The sequence below is a fragment of the Camellia sinensis genome, chromosome 11 (genome assembly GCF_055761805.1).
Source record: "Camellia sinensis isolate YWXY chromosome 11, ASM5576180v1, whole genome shotgun sequence".
Lineage (NCBI taxonomy): Eukaryota > Viridiplantae > Streptophyta > Magnoliopsida > Ericales > Theaceae > Camellia > Camellia sinensis.
In genome coordinates, this window is record NC_138971.1 from 9,961,091 (window position 1) to 9,988,350 (window position 27,260).

The 27,260-nt window shown below is 36.1% G+C and overlaps 1 protein-coding gene and 1 long non-coding RNA gene across 2 annotated transcripts; one reads left to right on the forward strand and one right to left on the reverse strand.

The window, feature by feature from the left end:
• Nucleotides 1–2,553: 2,553 nt before the first annotated feature.
• On the reverse strand, nucleotides 2,554–4,405 carry LOC114296106 (uncharacterized). Its single transcript, XM_082894811.1, has 4 exons — nucleotides 4,173–4,405; nucleotides 3,390–4,083; nucleotides 2,927–3,271; nucleotides 2,554–2,733 (listed from the first exon to the last, which is right to left on the reverse strand). The coding sequence occupies exons 1-4, from the start codon at nucleotides 4,403–4,405 to the stop codon at nucleotides 2,554–2,556; spliced, it is 1,452 nt and encodes a 483-aa protein (XP_082750937.1).
• An 18,733-nt stretch (nucleotides 4,406–23,138) lies between these two features.
• Nucleotides 23,139–26,959, forward strand: LOC114296100 (uncharacterized). The gene is made up of 4 exons (XR_003641093.2): nucleotides 23,139–23,525; nucleotides 25,404–25,458; nucleotides 25,877–26,136; nucleotides 26,222–26,959. It is a non-coding gene; the product is annotated as an uncharacterized LOC114296100 (long non-coding RNA).
• The last annotated feature ends 301 nt before the right edge of the window (nucleotides 26,960–27,260 follow it).

Here is a 27,260-nt window from a genome sequence, read left to right on the forward strand (position 1 = left end):
CCTTGTCATGTCCCTTAGAAGCAAATTAATTAAATAAAGGGACATGCCATGTGGCGTGTCACATACATATCCTTGTCGTGTTCCCACGTTTGGCACCGCTATGGCACCTTTCTTGAAGTGTTGGTGCTTCAGAGGTGTGAGTATTTTAACATAAATGATTTGTCTTACTTCTGTTAACTTTATTGTTTTTTGTTTCATTTTCAGAAATGGATGACCCTTCATGTATTCCACCCATTGGCTCAGAGAGACGACGTCATGCATTAACAAATCTTGCTCGTGCCCAAGGTCAAGGTCGAGGTCGGGGTCGAAATAAAGGTCGGGGTTATGATATTGTATTAGAGAAAGCACCTCAAATCTTAGAAGAGGATGTGATTGATAATGGTTCGGGGGATGATGATGATGCTGTTGATGTTGATTAGGTTGAAGATGTACTCACTAGTCCGTTTCTTGGGAGGCCATCAGATCCATCAGTACTGAAGAGCTTCAAGGCACATATTGCAGCAACTATATGGGATCAGAAGGTAGTATATATTTTTTACCATGTTTCATTCATTTAATTATTTATTGAACCACATTATTTATGTTAATTATTAATTACCTTGCAAGAGAGGAATCCCTTAAGGTGTTATAATCATGCGTCCAAGATTCTTGAGTGGCGATGGTGGTCAAGAACCGACAATAGAAGGTTTAGAGACATTGTGCAGCAGTCAGGCCTATTTTCTTTGGTCCATTGCACATATCAGTTCGTGAATAGGATTGTCATTTCTGCATTTGTTGAGCGATGACAACTAGAGACAAATACTTTCCATTTGACAGTTAGTGAGATGACAATGACGTTAGATGATGTAGGTACCATCTTGGGGATCCCTATCACAAGTAGATCAGTTAGTGCTGCAACTTTGACAGATCAACAGGCACATGCACTTGTGGTAGCTGCATTAGAAGTTGATGATGCTAAAGCAACTGAGGAGCTATCATCTGCTAGGGGACAATCAATAAAGCTGGAGTGGTTATGGAGAAAATTCAGTGGTTGCAAAGATTCAGACATCGGGGAGACCATAGTTTGTGCTGCCAGAGCATATTTGCTATTTCTATTAGGATGTACACTGTTCAGCGACAAGAGTAGGACTAGAGTTCCTGTTGTTTACTTGCAGTTGTTGATGGATGTAATTAATATTCATACATATTCTTGGGGTGCAGCTACATTGGCATATTTATACAGACAGTTGGGATTTGCCACTAGATCAGCTGTTCGACATATGGCTGGTTATATGACATTGTTGAAGGCATGGATTTATGAGCATTTCTGGCCATTTAGACCTCACTAAAACATGGAATATACTATACAATTGTCTCACGTGCATCGATGGACTCCTCATCGGGAAGTTGGTTCAACGGTATCACACCTACAGGCGTTATGGGAGGAGCTTGACAGATTGGCATTTGATGAGGTATAACAATTAATATTAGTTCAATTACGTGTTCTCATTCCATGTCACTTGTCAAGATTTCATTTGTGTTTCTCTCTTAGGTTACGTGGGATCCATATCGAGATTGCCGTCAACATCACCCATGTCATGAGATCACATTCTACAGCGACTATTTGAAGTGTTTGGATGTAGTTGAACCCTATCATCTTGAAAGGGTTCTTAGACAGTTTGGTGGGGTTCAGACCATCCCACCTGCGCCACTCGACCTTGTTTGTGTTGTTAGAGGTGTCACAGCAAGCCGATATAGAGTGATGTATCAATATCTTAATCAGATATAGGAGAGTTGGGATAATCATATTTTATCTGCTCGGAGGAGGAGTACCCCAGTCAGACGTCCGGCTGATTGTGTTGATGGTTACATGCAGTGGTATACAAACATCACACACTTATATATCCAGAACCCCACACATCGGTCTGGTTTTGACCTACGTGCACAGGATAGTCCATCTGATGTGTAGGACGTTGAGGTATGATAATATTGCGCACACATCGTTTACAATTTTTTTTAAGGATGGCATGTGCTAATTACAATTGTATTTGTTTTTAATTCAGTGTATTGATCATGCACTACGGATTGCACATCCTATCATCGAGGCGGGCCATGATGCTAGTGTTCGTGAGCCAGATAAGTTATATGAGGCCATTAAAAGGATGTCACGTGTTCTTCAGGGTCAACAAATCGATGAGGCTGGACCTAGTTCTATTCCATTTCGAACATACAATCGTAGGAGACGAGTACATGATAGGTAGTTTGTTTTGTGGTAATCTTGTTTTGTTATTTTGTAATGGAAAAGAAGTACTCTTTTGATGTTTTTGTTGTTTTGTAATGAACAAAAATTACTCTACCAATATTTTGTAACGACCAGATATTCATGGTTTGTATTTTTGGTAATCAACAGGAAGTATTATGCCAATGCATTTGATACACCGCAATGAACAAGTACTACCATGTGCATTAAATTAACTCTAAGCTTAATCTAACCCAACTATTTAAATGCTAATCCACAAAAATGTATCGGTAACTATTTAAATTTCATAACTACAACTCAACTCACATACATCATTACTCATCAAAGTTAATACAATCAAATGTCTCTCTAGTAGCTGCCCCTAAATGAACAACTTCTTTAAAATGCTCAATTCGGCGACTATATGCAGTACCCCATCCAGCCGCACAGGAATGATGAAACTTGCACCAATTGGTAGCTATCGGTGGAACTGGATGACCCGGTAACATGAACACCTACATTGACAAAGCTTTAAGTATGAGAGCGATGCAGTACAAAATGATAAATGTATTACACAAACCATAATACTATACATGGAGAAAATGATTCCCATTAACAAACCCAATAGCAATCTCAAAGTTGTGATATTGGCACTGATCGTAGGGGGAGGAAAGTAAGGCATTGTTGTGCAGATAAGTGGTACAATACCACACTATAATAAGATGCAATAAGATGACCCATGTCAGGCATAGTCATCCAATGGTGATACCCTGGATTTGGCTCAAAGTATGATAGAATATGGGTCAGTTCTTCAATCTTGTCATGTGAACCATATAGATGAGTGTAATGGTCTATGTGTATGTGCAATTCCTGTAGGAGATCACGCATGACGTGACCCCATTCAGCCTCTGTAAACCCCATCAACCCAGCAATAGCCCTAAACCTACAATTGCCATCGACATCTACATCCTTGATAAGATGTATGTACGATTTCAATCCAACTGGGAGGGCATCAACATATGAATAAGTCGTATTTGTACGCGTCTGATATACCTATTCAACAAGGAAGACATCAACACATGAACAACAAAACATGTAATTTATCATAAACAAAAATGTAAGTAAAAAATGATTACATGTACCTGCTCTTTTGCGGCCCTTTTTTATGTACTTTGACAGAATCTTGTGTGGGGATTTGGGTGCCCATAGGTGAGTGGCTATCATGTCTAGACTGAACTAGCTCAAATGCACATGGGTCTCGACGCGTAGATACATCTATCTTCTTATGTCCCTTACCTCGAGGGTTGGGCTTCACATCCGGCTCAATGAGAAAACTACTTTGCGGATCTACTATCTCTTCTAACTTATGTAGAATTTCTAACTGCATAGTGTAATCAGATGCATTGAATCGCTTAAGTATGAGATCAAACTTTGGTTCACAACTCAATTCCACTTTATCATTCTTTAACTTTTGTACTACCTCAAGAGTCCTCCAGTGTGGGTTAATGCTATCAAGTGGTATTAGATGACCCTGTTGAATGTAATCCACAATCTCATGGGCACACGGTAACCCGTGTGTTTGTCGAACAACATATCCACATACTGAAGCATCAATGCCAACATCATTCGCTCGCTTACTCTCTGCTAAGATATGATCTAATGTAGTAATAGAGATATTGCCTTGGAGCTCTCTAAAATGGGATGGTTTGAACTGGTGTTGTACAACGGTTAAACTCTTCTCAAACGATGCCTTAATATCAACATGCTTCAACTTAAGCAAACTATGGATCTTGGTCCAAGAACACTCAAAATTTACGTGGTTAGAACCAAGTTGCCGTTTCAATTTTGCATGTGCACTTTCAGCCCTGTGTACAATGGAAACAATTAACATAATCAAGTTTAAATAATCAAAATCATAATGCCTAATAGTGTAAGGTAGACAAATATATATTACCTGTTGGTTGTAACATTCCCGAAGTGCATACAACTATCTGTCCATACGACAACAAACTTAACCTTATATGGAATTAACCAACTTTGTGACACATATTGCACTGCCTCAGGATATGTATCAAAATCCGCAAGTAGCCTAGCAAGGTGTTCATTGTATTCAAGCTCAGTTAAGGAGACTATTAAGAAATTCCATAAAGAAATAAACTTGTCCCATTCCTCCTTACTCTTAAACATTTTCTTGCATTTCACCAATACATTTCTACTAATATGCCATCGGCATTGAAAATCCTAAGTGATTCGTGATTAGATCAAGATTAAAATATTTGAATTCCCAATCATTCAAAACACACAATCTAAATCATCAAGCACTTACGAAAGTGATTTAGATTGTTTTTTTCGAAATAAACAATAAATTGACACAAATGATTTTTACGTGGAAAAACCACAATTGAAGAACCTTCAATTGTAATCAAAAACCACGGGCGAAACGCCACTAATCAATCCACTACTGAAGAAAGAAAGATTACAAAGACAACAAACAAATTACCTAACTCAACCAATTTGTCTTCAAACCTTTTGTAACTCTTTCACCAAGCCTTCGTCTAGGAACTGATTAATCTGAAGTTGAATCCACAACTTCACTTGTCGAATCAACGACTACGTACAGAATCAAACTCCTTTGAAACTCCACGTTTGAATCTTCGGAATCCACCGAAGAAGATTACTCTTGTATGTAATCAATCGACCTCCTTGATCTTTGAAAATCAATTCATGAGTTTAATACTCATTCAAAATATCAAGGAAAACTCACAGAAAATACTCTAGAAGAAATCCTTAGAAAACCTCAAAGTAGATCTAAAAAACCTAATCCTAGTTTTGGAGTAAAACAAATACTTATAGAAATCTTGGACTGTGAAGCTCGCTTGAGCGAAGCTTCTCTTGCTCGAGCGAGGAACTTATCGCGCGTGATTTCCATAAGTGGCTTCGCTCGAGCCATGCAACCTTCGCTCGAGCGAACAATCAACTCTTTCAGGTTTTTATGCAGACGCATTTCTTCGCTTGAGCCATGCAAGCTTCGCTCGAGTGCACATTCATCTCTTTCATGTTTTTTCCAGACGCAGTCTTCGCTCGAGCGAGGAAGACAAAACAACAAGGAAATTTACAACTCAATCACACAAGTTTGTTCGCAGGATTGACAAGACTAAGGGACCTAACAATCTCTTCCTTTGTCAATACCCGGACAAAACTTTCTAACAAAATTTCCTAAACAAACGAACAAACTAAACAAACCAACTAAAAACCAGAAAAAGAACCAACTACCAAACCAATCTTGATGGAAAAACAATCTGCACAAAGTACACAATCTGCACAACATAAACTTGGAGAGAATTGTTATTCATCATAAGAAACCATCAAGACTTAAAAAAAACAGAAACCCATTATCAACATCATTAGCAACCATAACTATCTACATCTAACAACGTAAATTCCAATATAAACAATATAACATGTTAACCATTAGTCCAAGTGCTGCCTACAAAAACATCATGAGTATCCCATATACATCACCCCAAAAAGATAAACCCTGCCTGCAAAAACATATGCGTATCCCCAATATATATATCCCCCAAACATATACCCATATACCCCCAAAAATCATACTCCCCCTTTTTGTCCGGGAGTGACAAACAAAACAAGAAACAAGAAAAATGTCCAAGACAAGAACAAAAAAACTGTCCAAAAAGTATGAGCCAAAGACTGTCAAAAACTAAGAATCAGGAGGAGGTGGCTGCTGCATCTGGAGTAAGGAGAGAATTTGTGCAAGCTTAGTGCTCTACTCATCAAGGCGACTGTCAAGTGTATCCATTCGAGCATCCAACTGGTCAAGCCGATGCGTGACAGACTACTCAAACTGCTGCAGCTGGCCATGAAATGATTTAGGACGCATCTCAAGCAGATCCGGTGCACCAGCAGTAGCTGCATCAAACTCCTCCTCCTCAGCAAGTGGATCATCACCTGCACCAGACAACCCAACTCCCGACACACCCCCTCGTACATGAGCTTGACTCTGAGAGACTGTCAATTTAGTAATGGGTTTGATAGGAGAAGCAAACTCATCATCATCATAAATCGGAACATGAAGAGAAGTGAGAAAACGAGTAAGCAAGCATCCATATGGAAGGCCTAAGGACTTACGTCCCTCAAAAACAGAAATCATCTTCGTGACTATCATCTCAGGCAAGTCAATAGGAAGCCTTTGATCAATGCAATACAACACATAACCCTGATCTTGGGTAATGTGCGAAGAATGAGAAGTCACATGAAGATTAGCACAAACAATGATATTCAAAAGGCGAAACCTAGGAAGCAACTCATTTTGCTGAATGAGTGCCCCGGCAAACCAAGTCCAGGAACAACCACAAAATGCAAAAGCAACTTGATCAAAATTAATACCAGTACGAGTAAGGAGAGGAAAACGAAAATTCGGGACTTCGAGAAGATCAAGAAACATCCGAAAAACATCCCCAGTGATAACAAAAGACTTCTTCCTAACCCAAGTGGTAAAAGATGCCGGAATTTCTTTGTGAATAGAATGGATAAACCAAACCAAACCAAACCAAACCAAGCCTTAAGTCCCATCAAATGGGGTCGGCTACATGAATCCTTCTTCCCTACGCGGCCCTATCAAAGGCCATTTCATTAGTCAAATTAAGTAGATTCATATCTCTATTTAAAACGCTAGTCAACGTTAATTTAGGTCTACCCCGTCTCCTAACACTTCCATCTACCGTTACAGCATCGCATCTCTTCACTACTGCCTCTATTGGTCTCCATTGAATATGACCAAACCATCTCAAACGATTCTCTCTCAACTTATCTTCTATCGGTGCTACTCCTACCCATTCCCGAATACACTCATTCATAATCCTGCCTTGTCTAGTCTTACCACACATCCACCTTAGCATCCCCATCTCAGCCACACTCATCTTATCTACATGTTGTTTCTTGGTTGCCCAACACTCTGTCCCATATAACATAGCTGGTCTAATAGCCATTCTATAATACTTAATTTTTAGTCTAGTGGGTATTCGTTTATCGCACAATACCCCAGACGCACTTCTCCACTTACACCATCTCGCCTTAATCCTATAGGCCACATCTGCATCAATCTCTCCCGCTGTTGTGATAATAGACCCTAAATAACGAAAATGTTCATTCTTAGGCAATTCTTGGTTCTCAATCTTCACTTCTCCTCTGCTTTCATTGTTACTGTTATTAAATTTGCACTCCATGTATTCGGTCTTAGTTCTGCTTATCCGGAATCCTTTAGATTCAAGAGCTTTTCTCCAAATCTCTAACTTTGTGTTAACTCCTTCTCTAGTCTCATCCACTAGCACAATATCGTCTGCAAAAAGCATACACCATGGCACGTCATCCTGAATATTTATCGTCAACTCGTCCATAACTAACGCAAAAAGATAAGGACTTAAGGTAGATCCTTGATGTAACCCTACAGTGATAGGAAATTCATTTGTCTCTCCAACTGGCGATCTAATAGTGGTCACCACCCTTTCATACATGTCCCTAATCATGTCAATGTAACATTTTGTCACCCCTTTCTTCTCTAACACCCACCATATTATAACCTGGGACACTCTGTCATATGCTTTCTCAAGGTCGATAAACACCATATGAATGTCTCTTTTCTTTTCTTTATACTTTTCTATTACTCTCCTCAAAAGATAGATCGCTTCCATTGTTGACCTACCAGGCATAAACCCAAATTGATTCTCTGACACCTCTGTTATATCTCGCAATTGGCGTTCCATCACCCTCTCTCACACTTTCATTAAATGACACATTAGCTTGATTCCTCTATAGTTGTTACAATTCTGGACCTCACCTTTATTCTTATAGATTGGCACTAAAATACTCTTCCTTCACTCATCTGGCATGTTTCTAGTCAACAAAATTTTGCTAAACAACCTAGTCAACCAACCAACTCCCTTTTTACCCAAACACTTCTAAGCTTCAATAGGGATATCATCGGGTCCTAAAGCCTTATTTGATTTCATCTTCTTAAGTGTAATTTCCACTTCAAAGTTTCTAATCCTGCGATAGAACCTATAGTCTTGGTTTATTGTATTACTGGCTATTTTTTCCCTTATTGTCGTACCTCCATGTTCCTCATTTAATAGTTTCTCAAAATAATTCTTCCATCTTTCCTTAATCTCATCATCCTTTACCAATACCTTAGAATCCTCACTGTTGATGCACTTTACTTGATTAAAATCTCTTATTTTCCTCTCTCGTATCTTAGCAAGTTTGTATACCCTCTTCTCTCCCTCCTTACTACCTAGTCTAGTGTATAGGTCATCATATACTTTCAACTTGGTCTCTCTCATTACTTTCTTGACCTCCTTATTAGCCAATCTATAGCTCTTAAGGTTTTCCTCAGTTCTTTCATTCTGCCACTTTTTAAAACACTCTTTTTTTGCCTTAACTACCGCTTGAATCTCTTCCCTCCACCACCAAGTTTCCCTAGAGCTGGGCCCCGTTCCTTTCGACTCTCCAAGCACTTCCCTTGAGATTCTCCTTATACAATTGGCCATCGAGTTCCACATAGTGTTAGCATCACCTTCTAAGTCCCAAGTACCTTCTTTATCCATTCGATTCTTAAAATATCCAAATATTTTATTGGATATTGCAATAAAATTCACGGATAAGACTCAGATTTTGTGGCCCCGAAAAATGCAACACTTGATCACCTCCTAAGACATCGAACAATGAACGAATGGGTAGTAACTCAAAAGCACTAGGGAGGACATTTCTCTCTAAATGGACTTTACGAGTGACATAAAACTCTCTAAACAACTTAGACTTTTCTTTGGATTCGAACTTATCAGTATTGAATGGGGGACAGGAAACAGTAGTCTTGCGACACTTTGAAGACTCAGCCATAACTAAACAACCCACAAGAATAGGACAATCACAGAGAGAAACAACAACCCACAACACAAGATAACCAATGAAAAAAATGAGGAAGCCCAAAATCCAAACAAAGTAACCAGGAAAACACCATTAGTCCAAGAATGTTAGAAAAATAAGCATAAAAAGTTAGCAGAATATGAATGTTATGAACAACAAACTAATTAGAAAATAACAGACACAGACTAATCAATGTGCTAAGACCACAAATTAAACATGAAAATGTTAAACACTAAATAAACAAATTAAACCACCCACAGAGATTAGGATAGTAAACACGAAATAAAAACCCCAAATGAAACCCTAGCAAAATAACGTAGCACAATGCTTCAAATTACTAACTCTAGAGACAAGAGAGAGACACGAAATCAATATGAAGTAACCAAAAGCAAAAATGACGAACCCTAGATTATGACAGAGTAGATTGACAGTCACATTGCACAATGAGAAGTAAAAACTAGGAGAAAAGAAAAGAAAAAAAAAAAACTTACCAAAAACGGAGAATGCAGATGAAGAAAAGGATGAAGTCCCAAATACGAGCAAAAATCCAAGGGAGGAACACGAATGGAAGGGAAATTGCCCACGGAAGTGAAAGAGACAACACTTGAAGCAAAGAGGGCAAAAAAAATGAAACAAAGAGACGCAGTAGCAGTATTTAAACCTCGACAGGTCGCTCAAGCGAAGACTCTCTCGGTCGAGCGAGGACAATTATGCGGAAGGGGTCGCTCGAGCCAAAAACATACGCTCTCAGGTCTAACTCAGCAGCAGAAGCACGCTCGAGCAAGCAATCCTTCGCTTGAGCGAAGAGAAACAAAAAAACAAAGAGAGAAAAAAACTAAAAGATACCAAAAACCTTTTTTTTTTCCCAACAAAAAAACAATACTCACGCTATGTTATGAAACCTGAAATAGAAGGGAGTGAGCACAAGAGCATGAAGGTGATACTAAGATGAAATAATCTACAAACCATGAAGCCCGCCAATTTGCAATTTTGACAAGCTGAAGCAAATAATCATGAGCAAGTCAGATAAACTCATAGACAATGAACATAAGCTACATGAGAATGTACAACTCAGAAACCAGCATGAGAGCTCACAAACATAATGTGTGTGTGTGCAATCCATGAGAGGCCACAGAACTAGAGTTAATCCTCGTAGTGATCGAATGGTTGGACCTCCGGCAAGAGTAACTGAACATCATAGAAAAAAGTCAAACCACTAGGGATCACGGGGTATTTGTTGAGTAAACGCGAAGGCTCCCCCTCAATCAATGATTCCCCTTTTTTTTTTCAACTTTTCTTTCTTGTGGGCACTCACTGGTAGCATGCACGCTCAAGGTCTTTCTAAGGAACTCAAACCGAAGAAGATCAAGGGGTTTTGTAAAAATATCAGCTTTTAGATGCTCAGTGGGTACATGTTCAAGAAAAACAAGGCCTTCTTCCACTAACTCTCGAATAAAATGATGACGGATGTCAATGTGTTTGGTAGGAGAGTGTTGGACAGGATTTTTTGAAATGTTTATGGCACTTGTGTTATCACAAAAAAAGTGAGAGTGTTCTGTTCTATCCCATAATCATGAAGTATTTGCTTCATCCACAGCATTTGTGCACAATAACTCCCTACAGCAATGTACTCAGCCTCAGCAGTCGAAAGGGAGATGGCATTTTGCTTTTTACTATGCCAGGAAACCAAATTATTCCCAAGGTAAAAACACCCCCCGGATGTACTCTTCCTATCATCAGCACACCCTGCCCAGTCGGCATTAGAAAAACCAATAATTTTAGTTGTAGTATCAGTAGAAAACCAAACCCCATACTCCAATGTCTCATTAACATATTTAATGATGTGTTTGACAGCAAGTAGATGAGACTCTTTAGGGCTGGCTTAGTAACGGACACAAACACCTACACTGAAAACAATATCAGAACGACTGGCTGTGAGGTAAAGAAGACTCCCTATCATACTCCTATGCAGGGTAGGATCAACATCAGTACCAGAGGAATCTTTGGAAAGGTGAAGACTGGTGCTCATGGAAGTGTGTGCATGTTTGGCAGACTCAAGACCAAACTTTGACACAAGATTTTTGGCATACTTAGATTGAGAAACAAACATACCTGAAGGAGACTGTTTAATTTGAAAACCCAAAAAATAAGACAACTCTCCCATCATGCTCATCTCAAACTCATGTGTCATGCAATCCGAAAAATATTTCACAAGATGATCAGCAGTGGATCCAAACACAATATCATCAACATAAATCTAAGCAATAAGAATATAAGACTTAGTATGTTTCACAAATAAAGTCTTATCCACACTACCCCTTTGAAAGTCATTATCAAGAAGAAATGTAGTAAGTCTATCATACCAAGCCCGAGGGGTTTTTTTCAATCCATACAAAGCCTTGTCTAACTTGTAGACATGATTTGGACATTTAGGGTCCTCAAACCCTTTTTGGTTGCTCAACATATGCCTCTTCTTTCAAGTACCCATTCAGAAAGGCACTTTTCACATCCATTTGAAACAATTCGAAACCAAGAAAACATGCAACACCAAGTAAAATACGAATAGATTCAAGACGTGCAACTGGGGCAAACGTCTCATCATAGTCAACACCCTCTACTTGAGTGTAGCCTTGAGCAACCAACCTGGCTTTATTCCTAACCACAGTACCATTCTCATCAGATTTATTTTTAAAGATCCACTTGGTAACTATCACATTCATGTCTCTAGATCTGGGAACTAGAGCCCAAACATTATTACGTTCAAATTGACCTAATTCTTCATGCATAGCATTGACCCAACTATAATCTAGCAAGGCCTCTTTAAAATTCTTAGGTTTAATTAATGAAACATAACACATATGTGATACCTCATCCCGAATCTGTCTTCGGGTTTTCATTAGATCTGATACACTTCCAATCACCTGTTGAGCTGGATGATTCAGTTTCACCCTTGCTGATGGTTTGAACACAGGACTTGCGGTGACAAAAGCATCAGGAGTGATGTCTCTTTGTGCATTCTTTGGACTTTGACTGACCTGTGAGGATGGTGCTGTCTCAACTTCTTGTGCTTGGACCTCAGCTTCTCTTTGACTTTGTGGTTCAGTATCCAGGATTGGAGACTCACCATTGTCATCCTCATTTGTTGCTGGAGTAGGGGGACCTATGTCATCTATAACCACATTGATTGATTCCATTAAAGAAGAAGTTCGCAGGTTATAGACTCGAAAAGCCCTACTAGTGGTTGAATACCCTAGAAAAATACATTCATCACTTCGGGAGTCAAATTTGCCCAAAGGCTCTCTATCTTTGAAAATGTAACACTTACTCCCAAAAGTTTTGAAGTATTTTACATTAGGTTTCAATCCCTTCCACAATTCATATGGAGTTTGTAAAGTGCCGGGCCTTAAATACACGCGATTTATGACATAAACAGCAGTATTTAGGGCTTCAGCCCAAAACTTTGGAGGAAGTTTCTTACTAAGGAGCATGACCCTAGCCATTTCTTGAACAACTCTGTTCTTCCTCTCAATCACTCCATTTTGTTGTGGAGTAATAGGTGCAGAAAATTCATGCTTAATTCCATGCATATCACAAAGATCCGAAAACAAACTGTTTTCAAATTCATGACCATGATCAGTTCGGATTCTTATTATACGTCCAATGGAAACGCCCTGTTCATTTTGGATTTTAAGGACTAAGGCCTGGAAAGCATCAAACGTATCAAATTTTTCCCTTAAAAAATTTACCCAAGAAAATCGAGTAAAATCATCAACAGTTAAAAAAATATATCTTTTGCCTCTAATACTTTCAGTGCGAGTAGGACCCATTAAATCTATGTGAACCAATTCAAGAGGACGTTTGGTTGTAAAGCTGTTCACCTTTTTATGAGGGGCGCGGGTTTGCTTTCCAAGTTGACATGGTCCACACACATGGTTCAGATTCTTACCCAGTTTAGGTACTCCTTTCACAAGCTCTTTGTTGGCTATCTTAGTTAGGTCTTTGAAATTCATGTGACCTAATCTTTGATGCCACAAATCAATGTTACTTATGATGGCAGAGTGACAAGTGAGATCATTAGTAGTAACAATCCCATAACAGTTAGCAGATGTGCAAACCCCATGCAAGACAGTATTTCCCTTTTTATCCAAAATTTCACATTTATTTTTTGAAAACAATACTTCATGGTGGGAATCACACATTTGACTAATGCTCAAAAGATTTGCTTTAAAACCATCAACAAGTAAGGCATTTTCCATCTTGGAAAGACCAGCAACACTTATAGAGCCCTTATCAATGACTCTAGAAGTGCCGCCATCTCCAAAGGTAACAATCCTTCATTCATATTTTTCAAGGGAGATGAAGTAGGATTTGTTACCGGATATGTGACGAGAGCACCCACTATCAAGATACCACATGTGTAAGCCACGTGCTTTTAGAGCAGTGTGAACAACTACACAAATCAAATCATCTTTTCTCACCCAAATCTTTTTGGTCTTAACAAAATCAGGTCTTGCGGTCTTGGTAAATGTCTTGGCGTTGTGAACACCCTCATGAATCTTGGTATTCCGCCTAGACATGTAAAGTTGTCTTCTAACTCAAATCGAATTTATACCCTTTTGAGACACCTTACCAAACAATTCAAAGCAATAAGGACGAATGTGGCCATACCTACCACAGTGATGACAAATAAAAACAGGTTTTACCTCCCTTTTGTTGATCTTACCCCCTTTAGGTAGATGAAGAGAGGGATCACCCTAGTCTACCTTCAACTTTCCCTTTGCTTGAGTCTTCAGGTCATGTGATGTAGAGGCCTGTCCTTTGTGAGCTATCGTATTACCATAGCCTAGCCCACTTTTATCACAACTCATTTATTGAGACCCAAGGATGTCTTCTAATGATTTGGAACCTTTGTTCCACATAGCAATTGTGGCTCTAGTAATTTGGAGTTCTTCATCTTTCTGACAAACCATCTCTTCCAATGTAGCTTGTGACATCTCAAGACTTTCAAGCTTCTCTTCATATGTGGAATACACTTTTAGGAGTTCATTCCTTTCAGTTTCACAAGATAGGAGTTTCCCACATAGGTCTTGCCTGTCACTAGAGATCTTGATGACATTCTGCTTTGCTGTTACAAGTTCTCTTTTTAGCTTGACATTCTCATTTTCGTATGCTTTGAGCTTGAGAGAGAGTTTGTCATTGATTTTGGACAAATTCAAAGATTCCTCGTAAAGCTTTTCGTAAGCTTGTTGTAGTTCATCATCATTAATCTCATCATTGTCTTCTGATGTTTCATCATCCTCTTTTTGCTCCTCATTCTCCTTGACCTCATCCAATCTAGCAACTAAGGCAAGAAAGTTGCTAGATGGTGGTGAAGGTGAATCTCTCCTTTTATGAAATTGGCCCAGAATTTCCCATGCATCTTTAGCCTTTGTGCAGTGAGCAACCCATTGCAGTTCTTCATCAGAAATTACTCCACGAATAGTAATCAAGACTCTCTGATTGCTCGGATTGTCAGCACTTTTTGTATTTTCTTCAATGGCTTGCCAGCCTTATGGGTCAAAAGCTCTCAGAAACGCCCTCATTCTGATCTTCCAATACAAATAATTACTTCCATCAAAGGTGGGAGCGTGATGCAGATTCTGACCATGAACAAATTCCGCTGGCTTTGGAAGAGGTTGAGTGAAAGTGGACCAAAATGCCATGAAAGCACTATCCCCGTCTTCACCGAATTCAGGTTCTTCGGGTTCTTGCTCCGACCTGCTTTAATCATCCCAAGTCACCGTGTAGACTTTCTTTCGATTCTTTTTCGAAGGACATTCAAGGGCAATATGGCCAAACCCTTGACATTCATAGCACTTGACCCCTTGCCCCTTTACAATCTTCTTTTCAGTTTTTGGAGCAAGTTTTGGTGTAAAAGTTTTGGGTTTTTCATTACTCTTGTTTTTTGAAATAAGGTCTCTAAAATTAGGTTTCTTTTTCTTCAAATTTTTTTTAAACTGTTTAGTGAACATAGCTATCATCTCAGACTCTAAATCAAACTCAGTCTCCGGAGTTTTTGCAGTCTCATGAGCACTAGCGAAAGCCACACTATCTTTTTGTTTTTTCTTAGAAATCTGGTGGGCTTCATAAGTCTGCAAGTTTCCAACCAACTGATCAAGCTTAAAGGTATCAACATTCTGAGCCTCCTCAATGGCTGTCACTTTTGATTGGAACCTCTCGGGTAAAGACCTCAAAATTTTTCCAACAACTTTAGCTTTAGGGATTTTTTTACCGAGTGTGAAACAAGAATTCACGAGGTCACTAAGTTTTGCATAGAAATCATCAAACGTCTCATCATCACGCATAAAAAGGGTTTCAAAGGCAGAGGTGAGACGTTAAAGTTTTGACCTTTTGACAGAAATAGTACCTTCATGAATTGTTTCAAGAATGTCCCAAGCCTCTTTTGCTACCTCACACGTGCAGATACGACGAAACTCTTCAGGGGTGACAGAGCAAAAAAGGGAATTAAGAGCCTTACTGTTCCAACTCGAGTTTTGGTAATCGGTTGTGTCCCATTTATCAAGGAGTTTAGGAATATCAACACCATCAATGGTGACAATAGGTTCACTCCACCCATAGATCACGCAGTGCCAAACTTTCTCATCGATGGATTTTAAAAATGCTCTCATACGAGCTTTCCAATAAGAATAGTTTGTACCATCAAGTAACGGAGGTCTATGGGTCGAGTTACCTTCACGAATTGAATCCATATCACCAATCACACAAAATCACACTCCTATAGTTTTGATAAAACAAAGAGTGACCTGCTCTGATGCCAATTGAAAATCCTAAGTGATTCGTGATTAGATCAAGATTAAAATATTTGAATTCCCAATCATTCAAAACACACAATCTAAATCATCAAGCACTTACGAAAGTGATTTAGATTGTTTTTTTCGAAATAAACAATAAATTGACACAAATGATTTTTACGTGGAAAAACCACAATTGAAGAACCTTCAATTGTAATCAAAAACCACGGGCGAAACGCCACTAATCAATCCACTACTGAAGAAAGAAAGATTACAAAGACAACAAACAAATTACCTAACTCAACCAATTTGTCTTCAAACCTTTTGTAACTCTTTCACCAAGCCTTCGTCTAGGAACTGATTAATCTGAAGTTGAATCCACAACTTCACTTGTCGAATCAACGACTACGTACAGAATCAAACTCCTTTGAAACTCCACGTTTGAATCTTCGGAATCCACCGAAGAAGATTACTCTTGTATGTAATCAATCGACCTCCTTGATCTTTGAAAATCAATTCATGAGTTTAATACTCATTCAAAATATCAAGGAAAACTCACAGAAAATACTCTAGAAGAAATCCTTAGAAAACCTCAAAGTAGATCTAAAAAACCTAATCCTAGTTTTGGAGTAAAACAAATACTTATAGAAATCTTGGACTGTGAAGCTCGCTTGAGCGAAGCTTCTCTTGCTCGAGCGAGGAACTTATCACGCGTGATTTCCATAAGTGGCTTCGCTCGAGCGAACAATCAACTCTTTCAGGTTTTTATGCAGACGTACTTTTTCGCTCGAGCCACGCAACCTTCGCTTGAGCGCACATTCATCTCTTTCAGATTTTTGCCAAATGCATTCTTCGCTCGAGCGAGGAAGACAAAACAACAAGGAAATTTACAACTCAATCACACAAGTTCGTTCACGGGATTAACAAGACTAAGGGACCTAGCAGGCATAATAAATGTCGAGATGTAGAAAATTCTCTGTCAATAGCATTCATCAAAGCAAGCTCCCTGTCCATGACAATCACCTCAAGAATAACAATGTCATCCAAGAGACTACGCAATGTAGTTAACACCCAAACGTAGTTATCAATCTGCTCAAATTGGAGATATGCAAAGGCTACGGAGAATGACATATCAGTGGATGTCACACTAACTATCTCAAGAAGAGGAAGATGATATCAATTTGTCTTATATGTGCAATCCATAATCAACACCTTTGGAAATTAATGGAGCAAATCTAAACTGATAGGATGTACCCAAAATAAGTCTGTGGCAGTCATCGTGTTGTTGTCACACCTATGCCGCTCAATGTAATTATGCTTTTCTAACTCACCCAACAAATGTTGCATTTGTGATATCCCAGCTTTCTCAATAACATTATTCCTATGACGTACATTGTAAATGGTTTTCATAGTGATTACATTCAAAGCATCCTTTCGTTTCAATGTTACCAAAATCTCTTTCGGTCTGACCATACTTTTGGATATATCTACTAATAATGATGTTTCCTCCTCAGATAATCTCCCTGCAAATGAATGTCCTTCAAAATGTTTAGCAGGAGCATGGTTATACATTCCACATGCTACATCTGCCATCGAATCATCATCAGCCATCAACTTACGAGCCCTTAACTCAAAGGGACACTCGTATTTCTTTGTACCCGTTATCTTCATAATTTTTTGGCTTGAATCATCTCCTTTAATTTCTTATGAGCTCTGTTTTGACCACTTCTCTCACGGGTAAGATATATCCTTGGTGTTCTATGACCACCACTATAGTCCGATGTCTTGATGACAATCATAAACCCATTTTTCCTTCCAGCGACCCGTACCCAACTGAGCAATTCTTTTTTGCTCTTGAAAACCTACAAGTCAAATTCAACAAAGTCATTAAACATCCGAAAAGAAAAAGCAAAAAATACTGGGCTTGTTTGGTTTGAGTTTTAAAGATGAGTTTTAGAAAAAAAAATTCAAAAAATTGTTTGGTTTGAGATTTTTCTCAAAAAATTTTCAAAATCGCTTCTCTCTCTTACACATCAATCAATCACTTTTTCTCTCTCCTCTCTCATTCTCAATCACTTTTTCTCTCACACACATCTACTCAATTCTTCCAAAATATCAAATCATCCCATACTCCCCAAAAAAAAATTTTCTCTCATAATATACAACCAAACAAACCAAAAAAATTTCTAAAACAACTCTCTCAAATTTTTTTCAAAAATAACTCTCTCAAAAACAAACCAAACAAGCCCACTAATTTTCGACATGAGACTGCCTCATTAGTAATAAATTGACTCGTGTAGTCAACATGACCCCCAAATCCAACATTACTGCATTCCACGGATGCACAATTCTGAAAAAATAAATAAATTATAAATGTTCGACAGTACAGAGTCGAATGAAACGAAATTGGTGGATTTTTGTTAACCGAATATATGAATAGAGTTCGACTCTTATCAACCGAATATTTTGAAAATGTTCGACCGTAGTAATCCGAACAAATGCAACTTGTTCGGTTGTAGTTAGTCGAACAGGTGCAATTTGATCGATTGTAGTTAGTCGAACAACTATATATTGTTCGGTTGTAGTAAGTCGAACAGTGATATAATATCCACCTCTGGTTAACCGAACTATACCAACTATTTACCACTTAGCAAGTAAACGAAAACAAAACGAAAACAAAAACAAAAACAAAAACAAAAACAACAAAAAAATAACCTTTTCCTTGCTCCATTGTTCCAAATCAAAATTTTCAGATGCATCCTTCATTGAATCCATTCAAAATCTTCAATAATACTATATTTTTGATTATTTGTTGAAGGGTTTTTGGTTTTGGTTTTAGGGTTTTTGGATTCTTGACAGAAGTTGAAGGTTTTTGGTTTTGGATTTAGGGTTTTTGGATTCTTGACAGAGAAGATACGTAAGGAACAAGTTTGAAATTTATTATTTATATTATATTCATTCTTGTCCTTTATGGTAAATACACAAATGGTGTGTATCATAACTTGTCCTCTATAGTCATTTCACTTAAAGTTAAAATTGTAATAAAAAAAAATTAATTAATGGTTTGCCTTGAGAGAAAAGGTGGTGTGTAAATAGAGCCTTCGTTCACAAGTATTAAAAATAGGACTTATGAATAAATGTGCCTTAGTATTATTGCTTTGGTAAAATTTGGTTATTAGTTTTACCGCCCTCTCACAATATTGATATCAATTACCCTAGTATTAGACAGGTTTTACTTAATTCATGGTAAAAAATAAACTTTTTAATAGCCCCAAAATATGTTATTGCTATGGGAGCATGTATAAAATGTGGACTTCATAAGATGCAGAATGTTCAATAATTTTTTTTTTGGTTTATTTAAAAAAAATACACATCTAAAATTTTATCCAAAAATATCAATGTATAATTCAAATTCATTTTGTACATAGGCCTCACAATATACCCATTAAATCTCAACTACACATCTCTATATGTGGAATTCATAAAAAGTGGAATGTTTAACATTTTTTTGGGGATTTTACTGGAATAGAGGTACCTGCTTGTCACATCCCTACAAAATTCTCCAAAATATTCAGATAAGAGCTTGCAAGAATGAGGAGCCAATGGAATAATTTAGAACTCCCTTGCAAACTCTAGCACATGGGAGACTATGAAGAATTCTAGAAGGCCCTAGGGAATTCAAGTATATACTTGTACATATATCTAGACTTGTAAATATTTGTATACATCTTTCTAGAAAGCATTCTAGAATGATCTTATAACTTATGAGAAGGCTTCCACGGGAAACTTCTACATGACAATTTCTTGTGTGTTCTAGAATGCTCCTAAGGAGCCTATAAATAGAAGAAGAGCTCATTTGTTTCAATCCATCCAAGAGTTGTGTAAGCTTTCTCAAAGTGAATATAAAGGCATTCTCTCAAATTCTCTTTTTCTTCTTACTTGTCTTTCTTCTAAGTTTGTGGGTTAGGTTGACTTAGCATCATCAAGTAACACTTGTGATTGTCTAAGTCCCGCACGTATAGCTTGGAAATAACTAAGGCCGTGACATGCTGCTCTCCAAGCGTAGCAGGATTTGTGTTGTGCTACCAAAATAGCAGCGTTTTACTGTTGATTATCCTTATTTTTTCTTTCTTTCTTTCTTTTTTTTTTTTTTTTTTTTTGGTTGCTGTTCTTGATTTCCTCGTTTGTTGTTGCTAGTTTTTGCAATGATAGTACCTTGTTTGGTTTTGTTTCAAATCTGTTTTTTACTTTTTATTTTCTAAAGTATAAATTAATTTGATAAAAATAAATAGGTAGTGATTGTAAAAAAAATATTTCCTCAAGTACATCATTATGTCATCAAATAATGATAAATATCTATAGATTATATGTCATTACCTGTGGACAATAAAAATAGTTAGTTATACTCCAATAAATATCAATCTAAAAAAAAATATAAATAATTTTATTTGACTTTTTAAAGAATACAAAAAATACAATAATCTATACATGCACATTAAATCCCAACTCATATGCATTCTCAAAAATAAAATAAAAATATGCCAATAAAGTTTTTCTTTACATTACATTTAATTTTGTGGGGTATTTGTGAATTATCAAAAAATAAATAAATAAATAAATAAACACTCGACTTGTTTGGTTTTGTTTCTGTTTCTTTTTTATTTTTTAAAAAAACTAAAAACTAGTTTGGTGAATAAAATGAACAACATAAAAAACACTAATCATTTTTGTGCTTTTCTTCTTTTTTGGAGGGAAGATAGTTTTTGACAATTGGAAACTATCTTTTTTGTATTTATTTTTGTCAAATTAATTTATTCTTTTAAAATTAGATTTGGAACAAAACCAAACAAAGTACTATCATTGCAAAAACTTGCAACAACAAAAAAGGAAAACCAAGAAGAATAACCAAAAAAAAAAAAAATCAACAGCAAAGCGTTACTGTTTTGGCAGCACAACAAATCCTACTGGGCTCAACAGGTACCCCCATCACGATTTTAGTAAACAGTGATAATACATATTCATAATTTTACCCATAATTATCAATGTGTCCATATTTATTTTGTATATAGGTCCCACAATCCATCAATTAATCTCAACCACACAACTCTATTTATAAACTATGAAATTCATAAATACGGAATGTCCAACAATTTTTTTGAGGTGTATTAGAACCACCCCAATTTTATCCCAAAACATCAATTTTGTGGTTCAAATTTATTTTGTCTATGGATTTCACAATACATCAATTAAATACCAATCACACATCTCTATTTATATAATGTGAAACGTCCAACAATATTTTTTTTTTTTTGAGGTGTATTTAGGGATACTCAAATTTTACTAAAATAGTCATAATTTTATCCAAAATAGAAATACTCAAATTTTATTAAAATAAAATTTTATCCAAAAATACCAATGAATGATTTAAATTCATTTTATACATGAATCTTATAATATACCAATTAAATCACAACACATATCTATTTATGATAAAAGTCTTGAGATAATCACACACTTTTTTATAAAACTTTTATGGTAAATAAATGTGTAGCTCTAATCTTTCTCTTAGAATAATTTGGTTACAATTTTTGTAAAGTTTTCCTTACTAAAATGCTCTGTGGGACCAACATGATTTCACCTGGCAAATGAATAGTAATTCTACTAACACCTCACGTGGCCATCCCATTTTGTTTGTCTTAGAGCATCCACAATGGGATAGTTAAAAAAGTGTGTTAAAGTGTGTTACATAATAAAAAGTGATAAAAATATGACCTAAAAATGTGTGATGTGTTAAGAGTATATATATATAATAAATAAAATAAGCACTATTGTGTTGCTACTGCTAAAAATTATCAATTTCTTGCTTCAAATTTGCAACAAATTATGGTTGGAAAGCTTCATTTGCTGAAGAATTTTGTCCAATATCACATAGATTGTCAGGAGTTTAGTCTTGTGTACCACCACGGGACATAAATCTAGCAAAAATTTAGTCTGTTTCTAAACTTGAAGGCCGAGGATTGACAAATTGATCACAATTTTCTCCACTACCACCACCACTAGTATTAATGAGCCTTGCAAAATAGGAACTCGACGCAGATCGATACCTTACCAATCCAGAATTCCTCATTGGTTGCTGCTGTTATACCTGTTGACTATCATCACTACATTCCTCACCACGAAACCCAAAATCTGAACCTAGAAAAACAGCAACAGAACAACAAGGATCTGGACATTCGGTCGGATGACCCCACTACACTTCCCAGTGTCCCCCTCCTCCCTCTCTCTCTCTCTCTCTATTTTTTCTCTCTCTCTCTCTCTCTCTCTCGCTGGCTAAAAGGCTCGCTACATATAACAAAGAAATTAATAACTGGCACTAATGGATGACACTAACAAACCCCTTAACAACTCTATTGGAGCATCATTTGAGCCTTTCACTAGTCAAAATATTAACAGCTGACACTAACACACCCCTTAACAGCTCCACTATGGATGCTCTTAAATGTGAAGGGCCATAAAATTGATAGAAATGGCCTAAAAAGAGAGCATGTGTTGGGGTTCCAATTGGGTCTATTTTGAAAATCACTTGATAATTTGAATTGTTCATTTTTTAAAGTACATTGAGTAGAATATGTTTGTAAAAAAATAAGTTGATCGGATTTTTGTAACTCTTTCATCAAATCACATTTATATTCAATTTTACACTTTAAATTACATTTACCATTTATTTTTTGAGATACAATGTGATTTGATAAAAGGGTTACCGATGTCCAAACAATTCATTTTATCAGACTGTTCGTGTATATCATCCACAAAAATATATATATATATATATATAATAATAATTGTAGCCAATTCAATTTATAGTATTTGTCACTAAAAAAGTGAATGGTCTGTTTTCAAAAATACACTTATTGTCTATTTTTTTAATTTTATTTATGACAAATGTAATAAATTAAATATATTACAATTATTTAATTAAATTTTTTTTTTGACCAAACAAAATAAATAATTTGAATTATTAAAACAAGATCCGCTTACAACTCGAACAACACCCTCCATCCATTCCTTAATTATGCCCAATACATCTAATTTAAATTTTCATGGTTTATTTTTTTATAGAGATAAAACAAGACATTTGATTTTAATGGTCTAAATCAATCCTAAATATATATCAATGATCAAATATATTTACTTTCCATCCAACATTTATCTCCCTTACCCTACCCACGTCTCCTCTCCATTCCCTCTTTTATCTCTCCCTCCCTCTCTGTTTCTTCTTCTTCAACAAAACCCGCTTGAACACCGCCATCGCGACTACCGACCACCTCTCCTCTCCCTCGCCAGAGACCCAAACTCAAACCCCTTCTTCCTGTCCTCCTTTATCCCTCCCAGCCACAGCCTTAATCCCTTCATCTCCAGCTCCCACATCCTCCTACATCACTTCTGTCCTCTACCGACGCTTGGCAAGGTAAGATTGTTTGTTTGTTTTGATTTCGGTTGGGTTTGTTTTTAGCATTTTTAGGTTCAAACAACGTTGCTCCTCCTTCAACTCCCTTCGAACTCCTACTCGCAAGGTAAGACTTGATTGCTGTCATGTTTTTCCATGAACAGTGGCCCAAAATTTGCACAATTTTCATTTCAGTGTTTGCTTCCCAGTTCTTGTTAGTTCATGTTTGCTATGTTGTTGTATTTTTTGTTTGGTTTGTGTTCAAGCCTAATGATGTTTGTGTTGTTTTCTATGATCAATTACTCAAATCTCTGTTGTGTTTGCTTGCTTGAACAGGGTTCCCAGAATTTGAGATATTGTGCTGTTTATTATGGAAAATGGATGAAAACAAAATACTCCAACTTTGATGGGCTAAAGATTTTTGAGTGACTTTTTAAAAATAGTTTGGATTTAATCATTCAAAAAGATGAAATTGAAAATATTATTTTTTCACGAGTATTATTAAGTGGGGGTAAATAGTATAATGATTTCTTAATGGTGGTTATCAAAATATAATTATCACTTGGTTGGTTCTGTTTTTGATTAAATAGAATGATCATTTTATAGTGTTGCTTTTGAGCATCAAATCTGATTGTAGTGGTTCCTGTTGTATCAAAATATAATTATCACTTGGCTGGTTCTGTTTTTGATTAAATAGAATGATCATTTTATAGTGTTGCTTTTGAGCATCAAATATGGTTGCAGTGGTTCTTGTTGTAATATTTTTTATTTTGAGTTAAATTTTTTTCGATTAAAGGCATTGCAGTTTCTTCCTTAACCTTTTGGTATGATGATGTTGAGAGCAAGAGCCTAATTATAAAGGCATTGCAGTTTCTTTATCTTGAAGTTCCTTTTTTTTGCTTTATTTATCTGTTTGCTAACATTGCAGTGCCTTTTTTTTTTCTATTGTTATCATCCTGTCGTAAATTTTTTTTGAGCAAATTACACAAATAGTCCCTATAGTTTGGGACTTGTGTCACTTTGGTCCTTGATTTTTCAATTATGACACATTTGACCCTGAATTTTGAATATTGTTCCAAATAAGGACAATTGAAGATACCATTGTTTAATTTCAAGGGCAAAATCATCAATTTAATAAAATATAAACTAATTTGACAAAAATAAATATCAAAAAAATATTTTTAATTTTTTTAAAATTATTTTTATCCACCAATGATAAAATTATGTAAAATTGATAAAAATTAATAAAAATTACATGATTATTTTTTAAAATTAATTTTACATGATCATCATCCAAATACATAATAAAAATTAATTTGGTAAAATAAATAAATAAATGTCTAAAAGATTTATCAATTTTACAAGTTTTATTTTTAGTAGGTAGAAATAATTTTTAAAAAATTAAAAATATTTGTTTGACATTTATTTTTGTCAAATTAGTTTATATTTTATCAAATTGACGATTTTACCCTTGAAAAATCTAATGATATCTTCAATTGTCCTTAATTGGAACAAAATTTAAAATTCAGGGTCAAATATGTCACAATTGAAAAGTTATGGACCAAAAAGTGATACAAGCCCCAAACTATAGGGACTATTAGTGTAATTCACCCTTTTTTTTTTTTAAGTTAAGTTTTTTTCGATTAAAGGCATTGCAATTTCTTCCTTAACCTTTTGGTATGATGATGTTGAGAGTAAGAGACTAATTATAAAGGCATTACAGTTTTTTTTTTCTTGAAGTTCCTTTTTTTTGCTTTATTTATCTGTTTGCTAACATTGAAGTTTCTTCATTGTCCTGTGATGTAATATTTTCCTATGAATGTTGCAAAACATATTTATTTCTTTATGTGCTTGAATTATTCTTTCCTTAAATTCTTCCGTTGAAGTTCCTTTTTTTTGCTTTATTTACTTGTTTGCTAACCACATGTTTCCTCTCATTGCAGTTTCTTTATTTATCTGAAATTGCTCACTCCCCTTTCTTTGTTGACTTCGTTGTTTTTACCAGTTACCAAACAGAAATTTCCGACTCTAGAGCAGGAACTGAACTGATTCTCACCAAGGTAATCTCTTTTTTCTTCTCTTTCTGCTCTGTTTTGTTACTCACAAAAGGTGCAAAATAAAAACATTTAACACCTCTTTTGGGTTTAGGTTTACCTACCATTTTGTAATCTTCTAAATGTATGTGTCTATACATATTTATGCTATGATGATTGAATTTATAAAAATTGTTTTTATTTGAATGAAGATTGAAATGAGCTGAATCTGTGACTAATTGTTTGTTTCTCAAAGTTTTTTGCATATTATTTTGTTAATTGCTGATGAACTTTCTTAATTTTGCTATGAGGGAAAAGCTTCCCATTGTACCCCAAATGTTTGGTAGTTTTCTTTGTACCATCTTGATTCAATGGTTGTTGTGAATTTTTAATTGTATTTTCTATTATTTGTTCAATTGTTTGTTTGTTCAATTGTATTTCTTAGAAATTCGGGTTGTTGATTATGTTGATTACGTCGTTTCTCTCCTCTCCTCCTTCCCAACCCTTCGAACTGGGCTATTCATTACAGTACGTATGACTGATAACTATTTTTGTTTTTGGCTGGGTTTGTTTTTGGCTCATGGCTGTGTCTGTTTTTGTTTTTGGCTATGTTGGGTTAACATTTTTAGGTTGAATTTCCATTGTTGAAATTCAAACAATGCTGCTCCTTCTTCCCTTACAACCCTTCGAACTCACACTTGCAAGGTAAGACTTCGAACTTGCTGCTCTTGATCGCTGTTGTGTTTTTGCTCATGGTTGTGTCTCTCTTTTTTTCTTTTTTCTTTTTTAGCTGCGTTGCATTACTAAGAGAGACCATGCTACCACTCTCTCTCTTCTTGTCTCCACCATGGGTTTGTGAGTTGCGATGGGCCAATTGAGAGTTGAAAGGGCTTGATCTATAGAGTGCTAATGGATAACTATAGCTTGAAGTCAATGATCGATGAGTAGTTGATTTTGACGATTGAAGCTCTTCAAGTGAGCATGCCAGGCCAAGAATAGATTGAGGCCACTTTGGTTAAGAGATTTGACAACAGATCCAGTGGGTATCCCCATCACAAACCCCTAATATCACTCTTTTTATATTTGTGTAAACAATTGTCAATTTCCAAAATTATTGAATTAAAATATTATTTCATTGCATTTATTAAATCTTCTATTTGTATTCCTATCATAGTTAGAATAACACCCATCATGCTTGGAGGTGTCTTTAGAGGCTTCCTCATGAAATCGAGTCCAGCATTTTCAACTGTGAATAAGGCTTTTCTCAAAGCCACAACTTTTTGCTCAGCCACTGATTGCAGTGCATTTGGCTACGTTTATGTGGGAATGAATCTTGATTCTAGAGAGCTTCCCGCCATTAAGCAGACTCATTTTTATGTGTGTCTTTTATTATTCCTCTTTTTTTATATAGTTAAATTTGGTGTTAGTTTCTTCAATTGTTTTGGTATTAATTTTTATGTGTATCTAAGAAGGTTTCAATTGTAGAAAGAGTGCTTCAAAAGTGAAAATCGTATCCAATTTAATTGCTTTATTTACAGTTATGTTGTTGATTCTTACAATTTTTATATGAAGCACTGTGTACATTTGATTTTATTTGTGAAGTGATGATTGGTTGGGTCCTTTATATCAAAGTAAAAAACTGATTTTTGTTTGCAAGATTAGTATTCAAATTCATTGTTACTTCCAAATTAGTTTTAGAGCTATGCATTTCATATCATCTCTATTTCTTTTTCTCAATTAATTTGTTATGTGTTGCTTCATACATTGCTAGGAATGTACAATTTTGGCTTATTCATGTCTTTCAATGATTAAGAATATTGTCTTTTGGA